The sequence below is a fragment of the Myodes glareolus genome, chromosome 8 (genome assembly GCF_982192425.1).
Source record: "Myodes glareolus chromosome 8, mMyoGla1.1, whole genome shotgun sequence".
In the NCBI taxonomy this organism is placed as follows: Eukaryota; Metazoa; Chordata; class Mammalia; order Rodentia; family Cricetidae; genus Myodes; species Myodes glareolus.
This window is the reverse complement of record NC_142033.1, coordinates 77,098,099-77,123,377: the sequence shown is the minus strand read 5'-3', so window position 1 is coordinate 77,123,377 and position 25,279 is coordinate 77,098,099. Positions and strand designations below refer to the sequence as shown.

General features: G+C 51.1%; 1 protein-coding gene across 1 annotated transcript; it reads right to left on the bottom strand.

Moving 5' to 3' along the window:
- Positions 1–3,584: 3,584 nt before the first annotated feature.
- Ramp3 (receptor activity modifying protein 3) lies at positions 3,585–22,057 on the bottom strand. Its single transcript, XM_048450099.3, has 3 exons — positions 21,946–22,057; positions 6,176–6,308; positions 3,585–4,614 (listed from the first exon to the last, which is right to left on the bottom strand). The coding sequence occupies exons 1-3, from the start codon at positions 21,998–22,000 to the stop codon at positions 4,359–4,361; spliced, it is 444 nt and encodes a 147-aa protein (XP_048306056.3). The 5' UTR covers positions 22,001–22,057; the 3' UTR covers positions 3,585–4,358.
- Between the last annotated feature and the right edge of the window lie 3,222 nt (positions 22,058–25,279).

Genomic DNA, 25,279 nt, shown 5'->3' with positions numbered 1-25,279 from the left:
TGATAGGACAGAAAATTAGGTAGGCGGAGTAAACAGAACAGAATGCTGGGAAGAGGGCAATGGGGCAGATGCCATGGAGCCAACCACCAGGTCAGACATGCTGAATCTTTCCCGGTAAGCCACACCTCGTGGTGCTATACAGATGATTAGAAATGGGTTAATCAAGATGTGAGAGTTAGCCAGTAACTAACTCTCTAGAGGTAATGGGCCAGGCAGTGTTTAAAAGAATACAATTTGTGTGTTGTTATTTCCGGGGCTAAGCTAGCCGTAAGGGAGCCAGGCGGGATGAAAAGCAGGCCTGCCCGCAGCCCCTCACTACAGAAGGCAAGAATGGTTGAGTCGCAAGAATGGTTGAGTCGCAGATCAGATCTCTTGGCCACCTACTGTAAAAGAAATGCTGAAGCCTGAAGCATCCTAGTTTCGGGACCCCTAGGAGCCCCTGGCGGGTGGGTCAGCATGACATAGGACACTTGGTACCAGGGACCAAGTTCATCTTCCTGATAAACATTGGCCTTGTCTCAGGAGTTCCTGTATATCCCAGGAGGACATGGATATTAAAGATCATGTCAACAGCCCCATCCTCCACTCCAGACTCTTCACCTCTGCCCACGTGCCCCCCATGCCCTGAATATGACCTTTCTAGGGTTGCTCACTGACTTCTGTGGATGGTCTGAGCAGGGCCTCTGACCAGCCCCTGCATTCCTCTGCACCCTCCAGACAGGTACGGCCCCCCAAACCTCCAGTTCATCCCTGCTATGCCTTCACTGCTGCTTCTGGAAATGCTTCAAGCACCCAGTGGGCCTCAGATCACCCTCTGAGCAAGCCTCTGGGGTCATTGCTGGCCACCCTAGAGTGGACATCAAGAGTTCCAGGGGTCTCCCATGCCTGACTCTTGGCAGGTTGGGACCAAGGGCATTTCTCCCTCCAGGCCCTCACAGCAGCTGACACCCCACCCCTGTGGGGACTTTAATATCCGCAGTGGAGCTGGGAGCAGACATTGGAGACCCACACCCTGAGAATGACACTTTGTATGGTCGGGCTGTCAGGGGATCTTGCTGGGGGCAACTGTAGCTCAGGTGCTGCAGATTCCCTGTCCTCGCTCAGATCTGGCAAATTCTCTTTAATAAATACCCCCTCGTTTACAATGTGACCTCAAGACAATTTCAAGTGATTTTAAATGGCTTCATTAATTTACATACTTTTTTATGATTGGCATCTGTCACAGATTTTTGGAGCACAAAGTTTTTCCACATCATTTCGGAAACGGATCCTCTGCTATTTTACAATATACACTTTTAATTTAAATGCAGCAGAAGAAATCCCAAGGTCTCTTAAAGACCTGTTTCCCATTGGGTTGAATAATAAAATTGCATAGAATTTTCTCAAAAAAAATAAATTTATTTCATCAACCAGTGCCTCCCTGTGATAAGCAAGGATGTCATTAACATGTGGAAGGTGTCATTGGCCATGTCCTTAGACTGGGCCTTGGTGTGTGGCCTGGAAGCCTGTTTCAGCACAGCTGAGCCTTCAGAAACAGGCTGTCTGAGCCAGTTATATCCCTTCCCCAGCTCCATACAACTGCTCCTCGGGCTGCCTGAGTCCTCATAGCCACAACCATAGCCACAGTGCAGCCATAGTTACAGAGAGCCACAGACACGACCTCAGTCACAGCCTCAGTCACAGCCCAAGCACAGCACAGCACAGCACAGACACAGCACAGCAAAGCACAACACAGACACAGACACAACCACAGCACAGCATAGCACAGCCACAGCCATAGTCCCAGCCCAGTCACATAGCCCTACATTTTTTATTCCCCCCAGGACTGCCTCTTGCACCAACCATGCCTGGCACAATTTGACAAAATGAAGGCCTTTCTGCTCTTCCCCTAGAACCCTTTGCACACACACACATACACACACACACACACACACACACACACACTTTACGTAGCCATATATGCATAAAGGACATCCAGACTGCTAAGCATCAGTCTGACCCCATACACACTCATAGGATCACTCACTGTGTCCCTGGCTGCCACTGAGCCCATCCCAGACCCCTATCATAACTTAAAGTCCCTTGTGTTCCACACTGAGTAGCCTGCCCACCTGCCTCAGCACTCACAGATTCTCCCAGGATTCTAGCCACTCCTTCCCCCATTTTACTGCTCCACAAGGCCACTGGCCTCTTTCCCCACGCCATCTCCCTTTGGGGAACAGACACCTTATCCCACAGGAATGGGCTCTAAATCAGCTATGGTGCCCACTTACCTCCAGGATCCCATGGAGCGATCACAGGTCTGCAGCAAAGCCTTCAAGGCTAGGCCTGAGCTACCCTATCCGGGCCCTCACCCCTGCCAACCCAACCGCACTCTGAGACCTGCCCCAGGGAGCTGTGGACCGGGAACCGCTCCTTCAGGCGTCTCTGACAAAGACACTTACCTCCACTTTTTGTTGTTGTTGTTTTGTTCTTTGAGGCAGGGTCTCGTTGTATAGCTCCGGCAGGTCTGGAACTTGCTATGTAGCCCAGGCTGCCCTCAAATTCACAGAGATCTGAACATCTCTATGCTGAGATTAAAGGCATGTGCCACCAAGCCCCAGCACTTAGCCTCTATCCCTTCTTGGAGACTCCTGCAGGTGGCTCTTCTGAGCACAGTTGGGAACTATGACCACTCAGCTCCAAGAGAGAAAGCCTCGCTGTTGCTAAGAGAAACAATGATGGAAGACTGGGTGATAGTGCCCAAAAGCCACAGAGAGGCCGGGGAAAGTAGCTCCAGGCTCACCCCTGTCTGGGAAGCTATCAATCAGTAACCCAGGTCTCTGGAACCCAGGAGACAGCTGAAAATGCCTTCCCCAGGAGAGAGGCATGGGGTTTCTTCAGGACACTTCAACATATGCTGGGGGAGCTCAAACTGGGGGAGCAAGACAGACAGCATTGGAGATGTGCCCTCCCCAGCCCTCCCAGAACATCATTTAATGTTCTACATCTAATGAGCTATGTGCCCCCTATGTGTGAATGGATGGATGGACCAGATGGTCTGTCACTGTGGACATCGAACCAGTTCAGGACCCATGGCATCTTATCTCAGAGATACTATTCAAGTGGCAGGAGGTGTGCCAGGAGCCACATTTCCATGGCAACCTTCCACACCGGCCTTCTTCAAAAACAAAGAATGACCCCAGATCTTGTGCATGGCGTAGACTCAGCCAGTCATCCACGCCTGCAATCCCATGATATCCACCAGGACTTGGGTACAGTAGGGAAACTCTCTAGCCAGAGGACACTGAGGTCAGCAGCCTATACTCAACGATCCAGGTCCTCCGGCTGGAAGACAGATGAAGCCTGAAGACAGTACAGCACCACCTACTGACCACCATCTGGCTGGCCATATCTGGCCAGGGCCTCTCCTCCCCAAAACCCACAGCAGGACCTCTGGCAAAGCCAGAAAAGGGAAGAAAGAAGAGAAGGTGCTAAAACAGACCCTCCAAGACCCTCTCCTGTGGCCACCATCCCCAGTGGCTTTACTCAGAGCACCTGAGAGACACACCAACTATGAATCCCCTGAAATAAAACAAGAAATGCCAGATGTAAGGGGGCTCTTTAATCACAAAGAACAGACATCAGCAGGCAGAACAGACTCTGCTCGGACCATGCCTTACTCCCAGGCACCCCTCAGAAGGAGGTCCAGGCCATACCCCCTCAGAAGGAGGTCCAAGCCACACCCCCTCAGAAAGAGGTCCAGGCCTCACTGCAGGGCAAGTGTTTTTGAAGGACTGATGAATCCCCAGCCACACAGGACATAGAACCGAATGGATCAGACAGGCAGAGCTGTAGGTGACATGTGGCTCCCAATGACTCCATTTCCCAGTCCCCAGGCTCTCCTTCATGTCCAACAGAGGAGATACTCGGTCTCCCAGTCGGAAGGGCTCAGAGTTCCACATCTGCCAGATGACCTTGCCTGCCCTCTCTGCCCAAGTGTACCACAGGTCAGAGTCAGGACTAGAAATGGGTCGGGACCTTGGCTGGGGTCAAGGCCGAACAAGACTGCCAAGAAATGGCCAGAGACTAGGGAGCCCAGCCTGGGGAGTGGGGGCCCAGCAACAGATGCTTCCATACATGATACACAAATGAGCTTTGTCATTTTCTTCCACTAGCCCACCGGTCCACTTACACGGTCAGTCTGAGCCCCATCGGGCTGCAGGCTAGACAGCAAGGGCCACATCGGCCTGGGCAGGAGGATTCTGCCATGGTCAGTGAGGGTGTGGCCAAAGCAGACCAAACAGAGGAAGCATCTACCGGTTCTCAAAGCTCTGGGCCGCACTCTTGCCAGGCACGGCCTTCCACCTGGCAGACCCTCACAGCACCTGGTCCGTGCGCTTGCTGCGCCACACCACCAGGCCAGCCATGGCCACGGTCAGCACGACGGGCACGGCGATCAGCGGGATGAGTATTTCGTCTGGAGGGTCTTCCCAGTGGGTCCTGTCCACGGTGCAGTTGGAAAAGAACTTCCTGTGGATGTCAGTGATGAAGCTCTGGGCCAGCGGGTTGGGCCAGTAGCAGCCCACGATGTTGGTCTCCAGCTCCGTGCAATTAGTGAAGCTCTCGTAGTACCTGCAGAGGCAGAAGGTTAGGACCACAGCTCTCCCAACACCTCTCATGCCTGCCCCCGCCCCGGGGCCCTACAGACGGGCAGGGAATAGTCTGGGCTCAGTCTCACGTGGCCACCTACTAAAACTGTGGCCTCTGAAGTCACTTCCAACTGGGACATCTGTACCTGTGACCTTTTCTCCAGGTCATTTTCCTACATCTGATCCCTGAAGCTGTAGGCTCCCAGGGTCCAGGATGTTTGTTCAGCCCTCCCCAACACTATACAGGCCTCCCTAAAAGATGTGGAACCCAGGCCCACAGCCACAAGGACCTGTAAAGCCCTTGTCATCAGAGCACCCTTAAGGCCTGAGGAAAGCCTCAGGCCAGGGCCAGCTTCCTGCTCTCGCATGCCAGGTAGACCTATGAGGCCCAGTCTCTGCCTGTCTGCTACTGCAAAGTTGCCCCTCTGCCCTCCCTGACAGGATGCAAGGGAACTGCTATACAAACAAACGTGAGAAAGGCTCCCCGAGACTCTCCTGAGATGGGCCTCGTCTATCCTACCAGGCTTCTGGTGTTTCTTTAGGCTGCCCAAGGAACCAGAGTTCAGCCTGATGTATGGAAAAGGATTTCCAAGTAGCCCCTTAGTCCAGGATGCAGTGAGCAGCCTCAGGAAGTGGTAGTCTCCCTGCTATTGGGGGTCTTTGAGGCCAAGGTCAGCTAAGAGGTTCTGGAGGAAGCTGAGTGGATGGATGTCTTCCCAAAGCCAGCAGCTCTTTCCCAGCCTGTTCAGATGAAGGACAGACACAGGAGAAAGAGGATCCTGGCCCAGTCTCCCACGGGGTCAGGGCAGAGGCCCACCTTCTCCTTCCTGTGCTGTTCCAGGAAGGAGTGGGGACTTGCCCTTTAACAGGAAGGAGCTACTTCCAACAAGCTGCTTCAAAAACGTCATTGCAGTCTGAACTGGCAGAAGCATCAGAATAAGGATGAAAAGTGGGAGGGGTGGAATATTAACATTCCAAGTCCTATGTGTCTACTCCTCCCAGGGCAGGGGAGATTCCTGACTTACAACAGGCTAGTTCTCAAAGTCCAAACCACATACCTGTGGCCTCCAAGGTTCTTTACAAGAAAGAACCAGAAGCAAAGAGGCCCAGAATCATTGTTCAGACTCAGAGGCCACACTGGGCTTCACCCTTGAAGCAGCCCTGGAGATGTCCAAGTTCTCAGGGCCTCTGGGACAGGGAATCATAAACACCCCCAGGAAAACCTTTTGCCTCAGAAGACCCCCTCATCTCTATGTGGGTTGAGAACCACATGCTATGGCCCTCATGCTTCCAGGCCTTTCCAGGGAACTGCCTGGAAGTGCCAGCCACAACAGTTGTCCTCACAGCTTTATGTGGCTGAGCCAGGCAGACCCCAGAAGCCCCTACAGCCCTGGAAAGTGTGTAGGCAAAGCTAGCTGGGGACTGCGGGAGGGCTGGGGGTGGATGTGCCTAGGACCATGAGCGTTAAGTATGGGAGGAGCCAAGGGGCGGGGCTAGGCAGAGTGTAGTGGCAAGGGCAGTCCCGTGACCAGCAGGGCACTCACACGACAAACTCCGACAGGTTGCACCACTTCCAGACATCCACCTTCTGCATCATGTCAGCGAAGGCTCTCCCACAGCGGGGCAGTCTCTCCAGCATTCCGGTCTCATTGCAGCCGCACACCTGGGCACACTCACCTAGCGAGGACGACATAGAGTAGGAGGATGTCCAGGGCACAGCCTCTCCTGCTGATGTGCCACCATAGGCCAGAGTCTTCCCTCAACCGTGACCCTGGACCACAGCAGCGGCACAGGGAAGCCCTAGGCTAGAGTCCTCAGAAACAGGCAGAAGTCCTGGAGCCTCCAACCTCAACTCAGTGGCCCAGGAAGCTGCAACAGTCCTGAGAAAGGCCCTGGGCTGATGTGGACCTCCCCGGCCTGAGATAACCTGCTCTGATTCTGGGACTCCTCGGGCTGAGGTTCCATGGGGACTTCTGTTCCCAGCAATGGGAGAGTCCATGGAAGTCTCACGCCTGACACTGCTTGTCACCCCAGGGTTCACCATGCCATCCCTCTACCTCACACCCACATTCTATACGCATGCGCCTAATAGGGACCAGAAATGTCTTACTTCCCACCAAGTATGCCGTCTTGTTCCCCAGAGCTCACTCCATGCTGTGGCCATCCTATTTCCAGGGGGCATAACTACACTGCTTCTAAACCTCCTTCACCTAGCCCCTAGTTTGTTCCCATCATATAACCAAGGAAAACAGCTCTATTCTGCTGGGTATGTGGGTGTACAGATCCTTGCCAACTGCATACTGGTGTGTACAACCCTGCTGTGTCCTGAACAGAGTGTGTGTGCCGCAGGGGGAGGGGTAATCTTGGAGGTTTACAGTCCTACTTTATGTGTGCCTGTGTGTATATCTGTGTGTCTGTGTGGAGTGTCTGTATGGTGTGTGTATGTGTGTGGGTCTGTGGGTCTGTGTAGTGTGTGAATGTGTGTGTGTCTGTGTGTGTGTGTTTATGGTCTGTATGGGGTGTATCTGTGTCTGGGGGGTGTTTGTATGTGTGTGTGTGTGTGTGTTGTGTCTGGGTGTGTGTGTCTAGGTCTGTGTGGTATGTGTATGTCTGTTTCTGTGTGTGTCTCAATGGTATATGTATGTGTCTGTGTGTGTGTTTATGGTCTGTATGGGTTGTATCTGTGTCTCTGTGTGTGTGTGTCTGTGTGGTGTGTGTGTGTCTGTGGGTCTGTGTGGTGTGTGTGTGTGTGTGTGTGTATGGTATGTGTATGTGTCTCTGTGTGTGTTTATGGTTCTGTATGGGGTGTATCTGTGTGTGTGTCTGGAGGGGAGTGTGTGTGTGTGTGTGTGTGTGTGTGTGTGTGTGTGTCTGTGTGTCTGTGTGTATCTGTGTGTGTGATGTTCTCAGAAGGCATCTACATTCTGGGGTGTGGTGCCAACTCTGTGCCCTAGAAACTAGTGAAGACAGGAGACAGGAGAGAAATTCCTGCTTGGAATGGGGTAGATTTGGCTACACCAGTTATCTCCAAACAAAGTAAATGTCCACACGGCTCATGAGCTGTGCCCACAGCAGCCACGTTTAAATTTTATTGCAGGTGGTGGCAAATGCTCACCCATTCCCCTCAGTTAGCAATGAAGTAACAGCATTAGTGGAAGTAGCAGATGTGCAGTATACTCTGAGAGATCAGCCAAGCCTGCCGGGGTCCCACATTCTCACGCAGCTCGCACTGGGCTGAGAACTGATAATTAAACCACGTAAAGGAAACAGTGGGTCCAGACCTAAGCACTCTCTGGTGCAGTAGCCCACCAAATTTCAGAGGGGAAGCCACAGCCCTCTGAATCCTCACAGAGAGGAGCCCCAAGGGGCCCTGGGTTCACAGACAAGAGCCCGCCCCACCTATGGCAGCAAGTCTGGCACTCTGGCTCAGAGCGGGCTCCACAGCTCACCTTGTGGGTGGCCCTAAGACCACACACTATTCTTCTGGAGACAGATAAGTGACAAGAGCGAATGAGGTGAGGATTTGCGAAGTGAGTTGGTGTGGTGCCCCCAGATGACCTTGTCATTCACTTGGTAAAGGGGCCGCATGCCTGCAGAAAGCAAAACTGCCTTCTTCCGCATCCACAGGGAACATGAGAGACTGACACCACCCGGAAGCCAGAGAACAGGACACAACAGGGCCTCCCAGCTGCCTGGGGCCTGGATGCCCAGACTTGGAAGGTCTTTTTCATTCTGTGCCTGTTTAAATCTACGAACCCAGGCTGATAACGGGTGTCATCCCCAGTGGGGCAGGGCAGACAGGCCCCTGTCTGTGCATACAACCATCTCTCGTCCTGCGTCTGAGCACTCTACAGCCCCCAGGGAACTGCAGCAGGAAAGGGCTCACAGCCCTGGCTCTGCATTGGAGCCCCACCACATGTGAGAGGTGGTGGGACAGAGGGTGACCACATCCTCCCAGGGCAGCCCCTAATAGACAGGTGTCAATGTCCCATCTCTCCCACGGCAGCAATCCATGACCTCCCGACCCCGTCTTCACCCACACACTCAGCTGTCCACCTGTCCACTGCAGACCTGGCTCATCTGAGAACAGAGACCGTCACACCCAGGGTCTGGCCCGTGTCGAGACCCTGTGCCCTCTTCTACACAGAATGCCACATACTTAGTGTCCCATAGACACCTGTAGCACAGGACCCTGCCTGGTCGCACTAAGCATTTCACCCGGAAGTTTTTAAAAATGCATGTGATTTCTTTTTATTTTGTGTGTATGGGTGTTTTGCCTGCATATGTTGTCTCTGTGCCCACAAAGGCCAGGAAAAAGTATCAGGACTTCTGGAACTGGAGGGACAGACTGTGAGCCACCATGTGGGTTGTGGGTGCAAAGAACCTCTGCTAGAGCAGCCGGTGCTCTTAACTGCTGAGCCGTCTCTCCAGTCCCCTGACTCTCGGGTTTAGCAGAAGACCGTGAGCACTTGTGTCCAGGGAAGAACTGCGCTGGGTACTTAGAAGGGAAGCAAAAAGGAACTGGCTCCTATTTCCAGGGAACCTGCAGGGTGCTAGAAGAAAACATGGGGATCCCTGCTCTGAAAGGGAAGAAACTGAGGCCAGGGCGTACAGGTCAGGGCAAGTCTGACAACCAGGAAGTCTTAGCTCCAGGGTGTGTGAAGGCAGCCACGGTCAGAAGACTCACAGTCTGAACTACAGTGGCTGGAGAGGGGACAGCCAGAGCTGCTTCTAAACCACAGCAAGGCCTGGTGCAAAAGCTGAGGGCGTCCTAACAGGCTTATCCAGGTCAATCTGAGTTGTCCAGGTGGCAGACAGGGCTTAGGGCAAGAGGAAAATAAGCCCAAATGTTCAAACACTGTAGCATCAGTGAATACCGGCCATAGCCAGAAGACAGGAAGGTGACACCAGTCAGTGAAGGAAACGGTTATCTCTGGCATCACGGAAGCTCCGGGGTGCCTCTGACACCCACCACACAGGTCCTAACCTAAAGCCATGCAGCTTGGAGCAAGGAATTAGCAAGCCAATAGCTAGATGGAGTGGAACCCAGAGCCATGGGTTGGTTTTGCCCTCAAAGCATCTGCCCAGTCGCTGCAGGCAGATGAAGCCAGGATAAGGTGCAAGGGACGGTCTTCAGGAGACGGATGCTGTCTATGAAATGAGTCAGAAAGAGGTGCACACTCGGCCGAGTGGGAGTGACTGCATCCGGGCAGGGCCGGGGAGCCTGGGGGACACAACGACCTTGGGGACACAACGACCTTGGGGATTTCTAGTCTAAACTCACATGAACTCAGGCAGTCTAGGGAAACCCCAAGTCACGACACTACAGAAGGTGACCACAGATAGTCGGGCACACCAGAGCAGGGACAAAATTAGGCCCTCTCTGGGAAGACATGCCGTGATGGCAGCCCTCATGAGACTTCGCCATCTGTCGTCGAGGGAAGCTGGGGGGCTCGCAGTCAGCCTCAATACAAAGAGCCACCGAGGAGAGCAGCACACACCAAAATAGAGAACACGTGCAGGGAAGACAGCTCGGTGGGCAAAAGCACATGTATGAAGACCTGAGTTGGGATCCCCAGAACCCGTGGAAAAATCAATGCAGGCATAGCAGCCACCAAAACTCAAGAGGCAAGGACAGCAGATCCTCGGCTTGACTAACTGGGACGGAAGAGCTGACTTCAGTGACAGATGCGGCTCAGTAAAGAAGGAGAGAATGACCAAGGAGGCCATCTAACATCAGTGTTGGGTCTCCACATACACACACGCATGTGCACATGTGCATGAGCACACACATACAGAGAGACAGACAGACGGAGAGACGGAGAGAGAGAGAGAAGGAGAATATTGTTTGATAAAATCTTTACATCTTGGACTGGTGAGTCTGTGACACTGACTACACAAACTGCTCCCTCCTGCCCCAGCTCCCAGGCTGTATCCCAGGCAACCTCAAGGGGGAAGGATCCTCCCTACAATACCAGCTCCCCGGTCTGGGCTACAGTCGCCCCCCACCCCACCCGCCTCTCTGGGGAGGAACACATACATCTCATTCCCTGAGCCACATCCTGTAGGACTCTGTCCATTTTAAGCAAAGAGTCCAGGAGGGAAGAAGTTCCTTCCCCACCCAGTCCCCCCACTCGCCTGCCCAAGAATGACCAGCCAATTATAGTGGTCCTCCATGGAGCATGCAGGTAGAGAAGCGGCTCACTAGGAGAAGAAAAACAAGGATGCCAGGACTGCAGTCCCCTTTGCCAGTGTCCACTCCCAGGCCATAGATACCTTCCTGGTAGAATCAGGGCCACTACAACACTGTGACAGAAGAGGAACACGGAGGTCCCACCTAGAGGGAGAGGCAGGCCATTAGGACACAGAAATCTCCTCGGTTCTGGCAATGGAGACGGATTGCAGTGTGGAACAGATAAGAGGTCCATGCCAAAGTGTCAAAAACAATGGAGTGCCATCGGTGAGCCATTAAGAGGAGGTAAGGAAAAAGCAAGCCAGTGGGATGGCTCCACAGGTAAAAGCATCTGCTACCAAGCCTGACAACCTGAGTTCAGTTCCCAAGACCCACATGACAGAGGGAGAGAAATGACATCTGCAGGGTGTCCTCTGACCTCCACATGTGCTGTGATACACAAACACTCGTGTGAGACAGATGGGTAGGTAGGAAGGTAGGTAGAAAGACAGATAGATGGTAGACAGACAGACAGAGAGATGTAAAAACTTTATAAAGAAGAGCAACAAAAAAAAAAGAGCAACAAGTAAAACGGTAAACAGAGTAAAAATTTCACAGAGGACAAGGAAGCCACCAAGAGGAGCACGCTCAGAGTCCCCCTCATCCCCCTGCAGGCCCCCACCCACACCCACTCTAGAGTCAGCAGAGCAGGTGTGAGGAAGACGGGGCATGTTCCCTGAACCACTGGGGCCTTGCCAGCTCAGGGGGCCCAGGCACTGCTTCAGATTGACCTGTGAGCCATTAAACTCGAGGCAGAATCCTAAAAAGTTCAGCTTAAAGCAAAATGTCATTCATTCCCAGTCTCTGGGACACTGGACCTTGTCTCTGAATGAGTGAATAAATGAATGACTGAATGATCAGCAAGCCAGGAGCGGGGAAAGGAGAACTCAAATTACTAAATTAAGAATGAAAGAGAGGCACGTGATGCCACGCTCCTGTAAACCGAGCACTCGAGAGACAGCGGCAGACGGATCTCTGTGCGTTCTGAATCAGCCTGGTCTACATAGTGAGCTGCGGGCCACTCGAGGCTACAAGGTGAGATCCCATCTGTAAAGAAAAGGAAGAAAGAGGGAGCATTGGTGCATCAGCATCCACCTTCCAAAGCAAAAGCAACTCTAAGCAAAGACTATGAGCATCCACGTGATGAGAGACAAATGAGAAAACCTCCAGTAAGACGGTGACAAGGGTTAAACTGTGTCCTTGGCGGAAGGCATGGCTATGAAACCCCTCCCTTATTTGGAAAATAGGATCTTTGCAGAAGTATTCAACTGATAATGAGTCCATTTGAGAGGGCTCTAGTCCATATGAGCGATGCTCTCACAGAAAAAGCAACGCTGGGCGCAGGGACAAACACAGAGGGAGGTGGCTCACACCAAGGCAAAGGTCAGAGTAATGCCGTCACAATGCAAGGAACGCTGGGGCCACCAGAAGCCAGACAGAGGCAATGAAAGAGCACGTCCCCACTGAGGATACAGAACTAAGAGAAACTTCCATTGTCTCTAGTCACTTGGTTTTGATTCTTAGCGACAGTTGTAGGACACTACTGAAGGTATAAACCCCTGAAACTCACTCTGGAGAGAACCACAGTGGGAGATGGAACTGAGTAACTAAAGCCTCTGGAAAACTAAGCCTGGGCCCAGAAGGCTGAACTGGCAAAGTCTACCAAGTGTTCAGAGAACTAACAGAAATCATCCACAAACTCTCCAGCTAAACAGAAGAATAGGACATCCTGACTTCTCCACGTCCTTACTCATTCTGTGAGGCCAGTTTTACCTTGATAGCAAAAGCCGTCATTCCTCGGAAGAAGGCTATACCTCTTAGGAATACAGATACAGAAACCTTCGATAAACATGTGTGTTGCATGCAAGGTCAGCAACACGCACAAATGAATGCACACCACGGCTAAGGGGAGTTTTCCTAGAAATGCAAAGATGGTTCAACATACAGAAACCAGTGCAGCATGCCACATTGGCAGAAGGGAGGATGAGGGGACCACGTGGCTCAGAAAAGAATTTGAAAAAATAAAATGTCTTTTTGCAATTTAAAAACCAAAAAAAAAAACTGAAAAAAAAGAACACCCTTAATACATAAAACATAGACGCAATACAGGAAAATCTCAGTGTTAATACCACACTCCATGGTAAAAGGCTAAAACATTTTCTCCTGAGACCAGAGAAAGACAAGGATGGTTGTTTTAGCACTTCTATTGAACACAGAGCTGAAAGTACAATCCAGTACAGTGGACAAGAAAGAAACAAACGATCCAGACTGGAAAAGAAGACCATGGTCTTCTACACAGAAAGCTCCAAAGGAGCCACACCAGAACAGAAAGTGTGACTCCATCAGCCCTGCGAAGAAACAGGGACAAACCAACATGCAATGGACTGGCCAGAGGGACGTGTCAGCCATAAAGAGCACTGAATGATCCTGCAGAGGATCCGGGTTTGGTTCCCAGCACCCACATGGTGGCTCCCAACCATCTACAACTGCCGTTCTAGGAGATCCAACACCCTCTTCTGGCCTCTCTGAGTATTATATCTGTACATGGTACACACACACATATACAGGCAAAACACTCATACACATAAAAATAATATTAGATCTTTTAAAGGCATTAATAAAAATCCAAAAATAACGGAAATAATTTTGATAACAATACAATCAAAAGAAATTAAATTCTTGGCACTCAATTTGCCAGTGAGGGCCAAACCCTGTACTCTGAAAACTACAAAACATAGGGTCTATATAAATGGAAAGATAACCCACGTTCATCAACTAGAGTATTTAGTATTATTAAGATGCTAATACTAAGCTAGAGAGATGGTTCGGCTGGGAGGAGCTAGGCTCGCACACAAACATCAGGACGCCAACGACTGCCAGGGCTACTACAGTTTTCAACTTGACAAGATCTGGACCCATCCCTGAGAGAAGCCTCGGGGCACACTTGGGAAGGATTTCCTCAATTGTGTTAACAGAAATGAGAATACCCACCTTAAGTGCAGATGGCACCTTCTGGTGGGGGAGCAGACAGAAGAAAGTCCTAGGGAAGGAGTAACTGCTTTTTGCCTGCCTCCCTTTGCCTCTCACTGGCTGAGCTAACTGCTCTGTCGCCGCTGTCACTGCTGTCAACACCCTTCACCGCCATCAGAATTCAGGTTCCTCAGCCTTCCAACATGAACTGAAAACAAGTGACTCTCCAGGAATCATCCAGTGCCGACTGGGAGTGCTGGGGCGTCTAACCTCATAGCCTGGTCAGCGGCCAGGTTCTCAGCATCTCCAGGATCAACTTATCCTATAATAAGCCAGTCTAATAAGTCTCCCCTTTAATATATATATTCATCCAATCAATTTAATATATATTCATAGTTTGTTCCTCTTGAGACCCTGACTAATTCAGTTACCTAAAATGCTCTATATTACTATACCGATCACACAAGTCCCTTGCAGTAACTGATAAACTGACCTTCAGGTTCAACAAAGTGGCAGTTGGGTATAGGGGGGAGACACAGCTCTAATCTCAGTACTTGGAAGGCAGAGGCAGGAAGAGTGGGACTCAAGGCCATCTCCAGTTGCTTAGAGAGTTCAAGGCCAGCCAAAACCAGCCTGGGAAGATAGATCAGTAAAATGTGTACAGAGCTCACATGAAGAGCTGTTCATATCCTCAGATTCTCAGCACCAACTTAAAAAAAGAGAAAGAAAGCAAGCAAGCAAGCAGGTGGCTGGAGAAATGGCTCAACAGCTCAACAGTTAGCAATACATGCTGCTCTGGTAGAGGACCCGAGTTCAGTTCTCAGCACCTACAGCGCGCAGCTGGCAACTGCCCACAACTCCAGCTCCTGCCACTGCAATGCCCTCTTCAATCACCTGCACATACACGTACAGACACACACATGCAAGATAAATCTTTACAGAATAAAAAGCAAAGCATCACAGTGACACGTGGCTACGGCCTCAGGTTTGGGCAAGCGGACACAGGAAGCTCCCTCAGCCTTGCCAGCCAGTCAGTCTCACTAAATCAGTTCAAGGAGATCCTTTCTCAAAAAGTAAGGCCAAGAAGCAACAAGGAAGACAACCCATTAACCTCTGGCTTCCATATGTATCTGTGTGAACACAGACACACAAAATGAAAAAGAGGAGAAAGAAAGAAAGAAATATAGGACAGGAGAGATGGCTCAGCTGGCACAGTTTCTGGCATGCAAATTTGAGGACCTGAGATTGGATTTTCAATACCCACATAAAAGTCTGGCATGGGAAGCCCGGTATAGTGGCAACATGGCTTTGATCCCAGCACTTGGGAGACAAACATCTTTGAACAGACATCTCTGTGAGTTCAAGGCCAGCCTGGAATACACAGTGAGTTCCAGGACAACTACAGTTAGAGAATCAAAAAAAAAAGCCAAACCTTGGCATGGTCATGTGTGCCCGTAACCCTAGCACTACAGCTGAGAAATTTCCAGACATGGCTGGCCAACCAGTCTAGCAAATGGTTCTCTCTGGTTTCAGTGAGAGATCTTGCCTCATAAAGACAATGTAGAGGGCTGGAGAGATGGCTTAGCAGTGGCTGTTCTTCCAGAAGACCCAAGCTTGATTCCCAGGGTCCACATAGTGGCTCCCAACCCTCTGTAATGGCAGGATCAGACTTCTGCTGGATAAGATATACTTTGCAACAAAATGTATCTCCAGAGATAAAGAGGACCTTTAACGACTCTCCTGGCTAGGTGTTGTTGTTTGTCTTGTTTTGTTTTTGGTTAACTTGACACAAGTAAAGTCATCGGAGAAGAGCAAACCGTGACTCCATTTCATTGGTGCACAGCAAGCCGGTGGGGCATTTTCCTGACTGATTATTGACGAGGGAGGGCTCAGCCCACTGTGGGAGATATCAGCACTGTGCAGGAGGAGGCCTGGGTTATATAAGAAAGCAAACTAAGCAAGAGAGTAGGCCAGTAAGCAGCATCCCTCCTCTGCCTCAGTTGCTGCCTCTGGGTCCTGACTTCCTTCGTGATGGACTGTGATTGTGATAGAGAAGAGGAAGCAGACAAACCCTTCCCTTCCTGAGAGCTTTTTGGTCATAGTGTTTTATCGTAGCAATAGAAACCTAGCTAAGACAAAAATAAAGGTCTCAATTCAACAAGAGGCTCCAACAATCCAAGGCATTCTTGGCTTACTAACATATACACAGCAAAATGGGAAGGGACAAGGCAAAAATAACAAATCCACAATTATGGTTGAGAGAATCTGATGCTTTTTCTCTTGATAATTTAAAGAAGAAATATTTTATAATGATTTTATTTTATTCTTATTTGTGTGTGTGTGTGTGTGTGTGTGTGTGTGTGTGTGTCTATATGAGCATATGCCACATGTGTCTAGGTGCCCTCAGAGGCCAAAAGCAAGTCTCAGATCCTCTGAGGCCAGAACTCCAGGGGTTGGGAGTGGCCTGATGTGGGTGCTGTAAATGGAATCTGGGTCCTCTAGAGCAGCAGGAAGCGCCTGTTAACTTTTAACTGCTGAGCCATCGCTCTGGTCCCAGAAATAGATTGGGGAGGAGCAGTCAGGAAGATTTTGGAAAATTCTGATGCTTTCATGGGTGTCTGCTTACAGAATCTCTTTTAAGACTTGATATCACTGGGGCCCAGCTTCCAATTCATCTCTGTTCCCACAGACTCTAGCCGCTCCTAACCATGTCTCCCCTCCAGACTCTAAGGCTACAGAGTGTCCCCCGTAACGTCTGTCTGCTTTGTGTGTCTGAGGGTGCTGGTGCCAATTTCCACGTTAGGGTTTGGGGCTCTGAAGTGCTTTGAAGGAAACAATTATTACAAGGTGCCCAAGTTTGCTTATCTGTGGCTGTATCTGTATCTGTCCAAAACCAACTTAGATTAGAGGAAGAGATGGTTTAGGTTAGCTCACAGGTTCATCATCGAGGACCACCTAGGCAGGAAGGAACCTGGGGCAGAAACCATGGAGGAAAGCTGCCTATGGCTAGCTTCCCCTGGCTCGCCAAACTACCTCATAGTACAACCCAGGCCCACCTGCATAAGGGGGTACCGCTCACTGTGGACAAGGCCTTCCTACATCAATTAGCAATCAAGAAATGCCCCCACAGAGGTGCCTACAGGCCAACCTGATGGAAGCAGTCCCTCAGTTGAGTTCCTCCTTCCTAGGTGTGTCAAGCTGACAATCAAGATCAGACATCAAACAAAGAAAACATTTTGAGGGACTAGAGACGGCTCAGCAGTTAAGCGCATTGGCCGCTTTTCTAGAGGCCCCAGGCTCAATTCCTAGCATCCAAGTGGCAGCTCACAACTGTCTATAACTCCAGTTCCAGGGGATCTGACACCTCCACACCAAAGCACATAGAATAAAATGAAATATTAAAAAAAGAAGAAGAAGAAAACCTTTAGCAGGCAAGGCAAAGATATTTCTGCCTGATCTAAGTGGGAGCCACCATAATGAGGCTGGGGGCTCTAAGCCCAAACCTTCTAGATAATTCTGTCTCTCAGGGTAAACACATGATGCAGAGCAGAACAGCTGCCTGAGCACACTAAACCCACCCAGGCCACAGCCCAGGTCCTCTACAAAGGTGAGGACCCAGGAGTCCCAGCTTGCTACAGTCCCGTAAGTGTCTACTCCAACGTACACGGGGCTGAGGATGAACCACAGACATGTTCATCATTCATGTGCACTCAGGTGGGCAGGCCCATTGCCCAGAGGCCTCACGTGAGCTCATTCTCCTCCAACACACTTGGATCAGACTTTCACCTCTGACAAGCCCAGAAGAGGCCCCATCTGCAGGTCTGAGGACCATGCTCTAGGAGCAAGACATAAGCAACGGGCAGCAACATCCCTGCCCATTCACTTAGGCCTTAATAAACTTGATCATCGGGCCTCAGTGTCTCTGAGCCAGGTGCCTGTTCCCCACTTCAAACCCCGACTCTTCGCCTTCCTCAGTCTGTTGATCTCAAGAAAACATTATTCCTCTTGTCCCCTCCAGTTACCTGATGGGGAGACCAAGACCGGGAAGTAAAGCTCCTCACTCAGGAACAAACACAGAGCGAGCATCTGATCTAGGGACATCTAAGTCTCCATCTGTCCCCCGCTCAGCTGCACATGCCAAGCCCGACAGTGCAAGGCTACGTAAGCAGCCCTGGTCCACATCAGGATAGGCTCTTAGGGACTGTATGCAAGCAGATGACGGTGAAGACACACTATGCTCCTTCTCCCTCAGGCCTTCTTGTTCCATAAGCATCCTGCGCCTCATAGACAGGCTCCCAGGCCTGGGCTCTGAAGGTTCACTGGATGCTTACCTTCCAGCTCTTACCTTCATTCCTGGACCTGGCTTTCTCAGTCCCTGATGGGATCCTCCCAGTTCATTGACACAGGTACTGACCTCCACCAACATCTAAATAGATGGCAGCCAGGCAGGTCCCACCAGCCACACGCTCTGGTAACCCACGTGCCACTCTTGGCCTTCCTAGACCTGGACATCAAACAGCCCCCTCAGCCTGCCCTAATGAGCAGCTGTCAGACCACCAAAGACAGCTGTCTCACCCTCCTCAACTTCCTGTTTTTCTCTTCTGCCCCTTAGCCCTCTTCCCTGTCCTTGTTCCTTTCTTTCTCTTCACCTGGAAGTCAGAAAGAAGCAGAATCCTAGGAGGCAGATGAAAAGTGGCATATTTCCCTCCCCTCCATCACACACATGCATGCACACTCACACATGCACTCACACATGCACACATACATGTACACACACATGCATGTACACACACATGCATGCACACATGCACGCACACATGCGCACATACACCAGGTCTGGTCAGAGCAGGTTTGTTCAGCTCTTCCTCTGGGCTTTACCATCCTCAGACAAGCAGACCCAACTCCCTAAAAAGAAAGGATAGGGTGTCTCTCACAGCACATTTCTCTCCCTTTGAATCTCTGTGTGCCCCAGTTTTCCACATGTTCCAGCATTTTGATGTGCCCCAGAAGTTTAACATACCCCAGAACTTCAATGTGCCCCAGAAATGCCACACAGCCAGAACCAGTGTGTCCTAGATCTCCCTGGGTCCCAGAATCTCTATGTCCCATGACCATCACATGCTCTAGAATCTCCACACACCCTAAAATCTCCATCTGCCCCAGATCTCTGAAAACTCCAGGATCTCCAAATACCCCCAAGAGCTACAGTGAACTCTAGAATCTTTGCCTGGACCCAAATCCTACCCGATAACTCACCCAAAGAGACCAACAAGGAGAACGCCCCAAAAGTGGGTCACTATCACTCAAACACCAGCTGAACCGTAAAGTTCTCAGGAACTGAATCAAAGTAGAAACCCATTCTGGGTGGTTCCGTTCGGAAACAAAGAACACTTGGGCCTGTGCATCTTTTGTCTCGGTGACTTCCAGATGCTGAGAGATGATAAACAGCCAAACAGATGCAATTCCTAGAGAAAGGCCTTTTGTTGCCAGTCATCTGGAAATGGAAGCAGGCTCTCTCATCCTCCACGGAATGGGCATGGCCAGACTGCGGCCCAAAGGCCACTGTCATCTGGGGGGAGGCTGTGATTTCTGGGCAGCTCTGTCCCCTGCATCTCTACCTCAGCTTCCTTATCTCTAACGGGAGTGGGCCAAATGACCTCCAAGGCAGCTCCAGTACTAAAACTTCCATGGCTGTGGTTAGCAAACCACCACCTCCTTCAAGACCTTACATCCCCTCCCCAGCACTGCTTGCCACCTACAGTGTGACAGGTGACACACTGGCAGGGCACTATTACTATAACTCGTGACAAAAATTGTGGTACCAAGGACTGAAAGCATGGTTTGTGGTTAGGGCACTGGCTGCTCTTCCAGAGGACCAGGGTTCAATTCCCAGCATGCACACAGCAGCTCACAACTGTCTGTGATTCCAGTTCCAGAGACCTAACACTTTCAGACCAATGCACATAAAATAAATTTTTTAAAAAGATCCAATAAAGGCATATGTTTTAAATTGTGGCGCCATGTTCACATTCGTGGACATGCACAAGGGCACACACAGATCCCGGGGTGCTCTCTGTCACGGTGCTGTGAGGGCACATGTACCAGACCCAGGCTCTGCTTTGCCATGAGCAGTTTGGTTCCACAGCATAGAATGACTGACCTGAACTGAACTGAGCAAATCAACCAACAGAGCAGTACTCCACAGCTGCACTCGGGCTGCAGTTAGGGAAACTGAGGTCAAGAGTCAGTAAGTGGACACCTGCTGGATGCCTCGTCCCAGAATCCTAACTAAAGGTTTCCTGGAGAGGACTTTAGAATTTCAAGGAAGCCCCACAGGCTCTCCTGATGCTTTTCTCTGTGCTGACCAGGCCCCGACTCTGTGCAACCTAACGACAGTTCCAGACATCACAGTGTCAGCAGAGCACAGACAGCTAGGGATCCGAGGAGCCAGGGAGCTCAGCTCCTCCCTTGCAGAAAGTAGATAGTGCTCAGACCCCACCTTAGCCGGACTGCACGTGACAGTACACATTTCACCTCTGACTCTTGGTCTGGCCAGACTCATACCAGCCAGGTCTGTGAGAAGCTGAAACTGACCTGCCTGGGCCCTGGGTGAGGAGGATTGGCCCTTGGGGACAGTGACCCCGGGAGACCAGGACTATTAACGAGGATTTCATGCGGCTTCTCTCAATGGTGTTTCCCAGTTCCTCAATGGAAGTAGTCAGGAGAGATATGGTTTCTTTCAAAAAAAACTCAGGACCTTCTTTCCTCTAAACACCAAAATGCCCATCAGAGGAATCTCACATTGGAGGCTTGCTGAAATCCCAAGACAGCACACTAACTTCTGAAAGAGGCCACAGCCCCAGTCCTTCAACTTAAAACAGCACCACAGCCTAGGTACCCACTCCAGAGCACGCAACCCAGCTCCACTCTGGACACAGAGACCTCTGCAAGTCTCCCCATCTTTGTCCCAACTCCCAGACCACACCCCAAGTCATCAACGCTGAGGAAGACACTGCAAACAGGTCCAGCTTCATCTAACAGCTGAGCCTGAAGCGAACGGAAAACATCCTAAAGGACCCAGGGCCACGGCCCTGGAGGACAGACTTCACACACCCTCCTGCCGACAGTTTTCCTCCCAGCTCTGGCCAGGCACTGGGCTTGCCCAGCAGCTCCAGCACGGGGCAAACTCTCCCACCAAAGCCCTTACAGAGGCACACACATACCCACACAGACACACACACAATCATGCACACTCGGGGGCACAGATACATGCACACATGCATGCATGCAAGCAAACACACATATGTGTACATGTACCTTCTTTTTGTTTATTTGGTTTTGGTTTGGGTTTTGGTTTTTCAAGACAGGGTTTCCCTGTGTAGCAGTGGCCAGACCAGGCTGGCCTCGAACTCACAGAGATCTGCCTGCCTCTGTCTCCCTAGTCTGGGATTAAAGGTGTGCACCACCACCACCAGGCAAAATATATTTAGCCTTGTGTAACTTCTTCAGTAAAATACTTTTTTTTTCTTTTTTAGTATTTCTTTTTTAACAATATTTTATTCTTTAAATTTTTATCTATGTATACAAAGTATTTTGAGCATATCCACCCTATTTCCTCCATCAAGCTCCCCCCAGGCTCCCTCAACATGTCTTCCTACCAACTTTATGCCCTTCCCACCCTTTTCAAAGCAAACTTAATATTTATCCCATTTCTATTTTATGAGAGCAATGTTTCTCCCTGAGTCCTGTTTTCTCCCTGGAAAAGGATTCGGAATTCTAGCCATCTGCACCTGTGTGCCATGTGCACAGGGCAGGATGGGAGGTTCACTACCTCACCAGAGACCCTTGCTAGTCACCAGGACATCACAGCCCCGCAGAGGACCTTATGCATCCCTTGCAGCCCAAGGCCTTTTCCCTCAGCTCCCCTAACGGTGGAGGAGTCATGAGGACCCTCAGCAAAACCTGCCGGCAGCGCGGTAGTCAGTGTGCGTCCTTTCCAAACTCTGGTAAAAAAGGAAGGCGTAGCCTAGGCTCGACGCGGGAAGATGAGAGTCCTCGAGCGTCCCAAGGCGCCGAGGGGATGGAGTGCCCCCAAACAAGATGCCTCCTTACCACTAAGCAGCAGTAACAGGGGGAGAAGGTACAGCTGCCGCACGAGGCTCTCCATGGCCAAGTAGGATGCTCCCGGCTTGCAGCACCGCTCAGAGGTAGGAGACTTGGGGCGGGGCCTGGGTGGGGTGGGGTGGGCGGGAGCTCAGAGAGCCCCATTCTAGGACACGCCTCCACCCCGCCCCTGACTCCGTCGGAATCCAGATGTAACCTAGAATCCTGAGTCTTCCTCTAGAGGGACAGGTGGTGGGGACATATGTGTGTGATGCGCGTGGGGTCTGGACTGGAACGGAGAAAGAAAGAGTGGAGTCGGGCTGGAAGACCGAGTCCTGGGTAATGGGACTCGGAAAGAGGTTCTGACCAGAAGATTACAGTTTCGGCTGGGAATGAACGGGTTCAGACCTTAGAGTCAAACTGGGTAGCAAGCTGGGGAAATGATGGGATGCCGGTCAGATTGATGGCGGAGGGGGGCGGGGCAGGGCAGGCAGAATATAAACAAGAGGCTGGATTTGGAGAAACCTGGGGTTCAGCCTTGCAGGAGAACAGTGTTCTTGTGGGACCCCTGTAAGAGAAGCACATAAATTTAAACAGACACAAGTTTGAGAGCCCTGTCTCCAAGGGACAAGGAAGGGCATGAAGTGCGTTGCTGAGTAGATAGGAGACTGTGCTTTTAATCTTTAAGATTAAAAAATATTAATATTTTGAAGCAAGGTGGCAGTATTTAATCCCAGCATCCAGGAGGCAGAAGCAGGTGGTTCTCTGCGAGTTCGAGGCCAGCCTGGTCTACAGAACTAGCTCTAAAACAGTGAAGACCAGTCTGAAAAAAATAGTAATAATAACATTTTGAAGAGGTCAGTTAGCAGAGAAAGACTAGGACCACTGGAGTTAATTTTAAAAAAAATTTCAGCTGGCAATGGTGGCACACGCCTTTAATCCCAGCACTTGGGAGGCAAAAGCAGAAGGATCTTGTGAGTTCGAGGCCAGCCTGGTCTACAAGAGCTAGTTCCAGGACAGTCTCCAAAGTTACAGAGAAACCTTGCCTCGGGAAAAAAAAAAAAAAGAAAGAAAAAAGAAAAAAACTTCAATTAAAATTCAAACTGATTTAAATTGATCAGTCACCCTGCTTCTGCCTGAGGGAATGCAGGACAGGTCTAGAGGTGCCAGCATCCAGGCCTCCCACCCAAAGGTGAGTGGGCCCCTCCTCTATGCCAAGGGGGAGCACCAATCAGGACCGAAAGGATAGTCCAGCCCCACATGCCACCCCACATTGCAGCAGCTCACATTAATGGAGACATTTAGGTTGGTTGTCCCACAACCCAGAGATTGAAACAGGAAGGTGGGCCTTCAGAGACGCCACCTGAGCATCTGCTACCTGCGGGCACCAGCTCAAGGCAGCTGACGTGGTTTCCTGGGCCTGCACAGGAAGTGCCCTCTGACTCTACGGTGGGGAACCCTTGTCCAGCCCACAGAGGTGAGTCACAACACCTCAGCTGCACAGGACTGCCCAACCCCCCGACACCCCCTCCAGGACCTCTGCCTCCACACCACTTCTGCAAGACAGAGCCTTTGCCTTGCTTCTCAGCCCATGGCCTCCCAGAGTAGGGGTCTACCACCTACAGGTTGATTTAGCACAGGCTGTGAGGCACAGTGCCATGAGGGCCGGTGCCTTCCTGACATGGGGACACCTTGCCCTTCCCATCTTCCTTCATCCTGGCCCCATGCCCTGGCTAGGCTGCACATGTGGCCCATTAGCACAGACCTGTCTCCTTCACCCAGAGTCGCCTGCTTCTCTCTCCCGGCTTCTCCAGATCCTACTACATAGTCTACATAATGCCCAGATGCTAACCTCTGGGCCCCCAGCAGTGTTAAGCGAGGGACCCAGGACAAGCATGAACCAGGGACAGTCAGAGCCAGGCAGTCCACCCACAGAGGTCCTGTGACTGTAAGATACAGGGACGGGAGATAGAACTCCCTCTCAGAGGATGGCGGCACTGCGGAGAAGCAGGCTGGGGACGCTCCAGGGGATCCGTTGCTGTCACAGGCACTCATTGCTCTCCAGCAATACCCTGACCCCTGGCCTGAACCAGACATCTCTGGTGGCTGTGACCCCCTCAAATTCAGCAGCAGAAAGTACTGGAGAGGCCTAGACTAAGAATAAATAGTTTGGAACCCTCATTTATTTGCTCAGTGCTTGACAGGGCTGACTTTGTCTAGAGAAAACCCAAGCTGTATACGGCAGCCCTAGGGCAGGGAGCTCAGCTGGTGGTCCAGATCCATGGTTGAGCGTAGGGCTTGGGCAGTGCGAACCCAACCTGTCTCACGCTCTAGAGCAAGACGTGTTTCTCCGTGGGTTTGGGGTAGGTGAGGTGATGAACCCACTAGAGATGAAGTGGGGCCATCCTGGTAGAACAGCAGGCTTGTGGAAATGAGGCACGGGGGCTGGGGCAACACCCCTTGGCTGGTGCCTAAAGCCAGAATGCTCAGGGGACAGATGCTCTCTAAGTGATGAGGGTGCTGGCCGTCAGCTGAGGCCATCATGCTGAGGACAATTACATGTTAATGAGCAGTCATCCCTGGAACATTAAGTCAGGAGCTCCTGGAGCCATCCTGGGATGGGGCGGGGGGGGGGGGGGCGGTCCTACAGTGGCTACTGTACTCCCACAATGAGGCCACACGAGAGTCCAGCTGTTGATCTTACAGGAATGGCCGCTCTTCCCACATCTGTGTCTGGGCGTCTTCACCGTCAGGTTCGTCAGGCTGAGCCCTCCTGTGTCTGCATCTTGTGCTCCATGCTCCATCATCATTCGCAGTCCCTTAGACCAGCTTCCCAATCCAAGTCACTGCGCCCCGTCAACTCATCTTACTCCTCCACACTGGGCTCTCAGAGGACGTGGTGACCAGAGAGCGTCACGTTTCCACCTGAAAGAAACACACAACTGCCTGGCACTCGCGCTGAACTAGACGTGTCTGCCATGTCTCTACACACATGGGCCCATGTGCATGCAGCTCACACACACATGCACACATACACATTGCATGCATAACATACACATGTGATACACACACAATAGACACACACCTACGTGTGATATACACAAGTACACACATCATGCACAAATACACACACACACACACACACACACACACACACACAATCACACATACTCAAGGAGCATGAAATGAATTGAGATTTCATTTCCTCCCCCGGAGTCATGAGAATGCCTGAGAGACATTCCTGATCATTTGGCGTCCCCTGCTGGAATATCATTTAAATAACACAACCTCTCACTGTAGAACTGACAGACACACCTACCTGCAGGAGGAATTACAGAAAGGA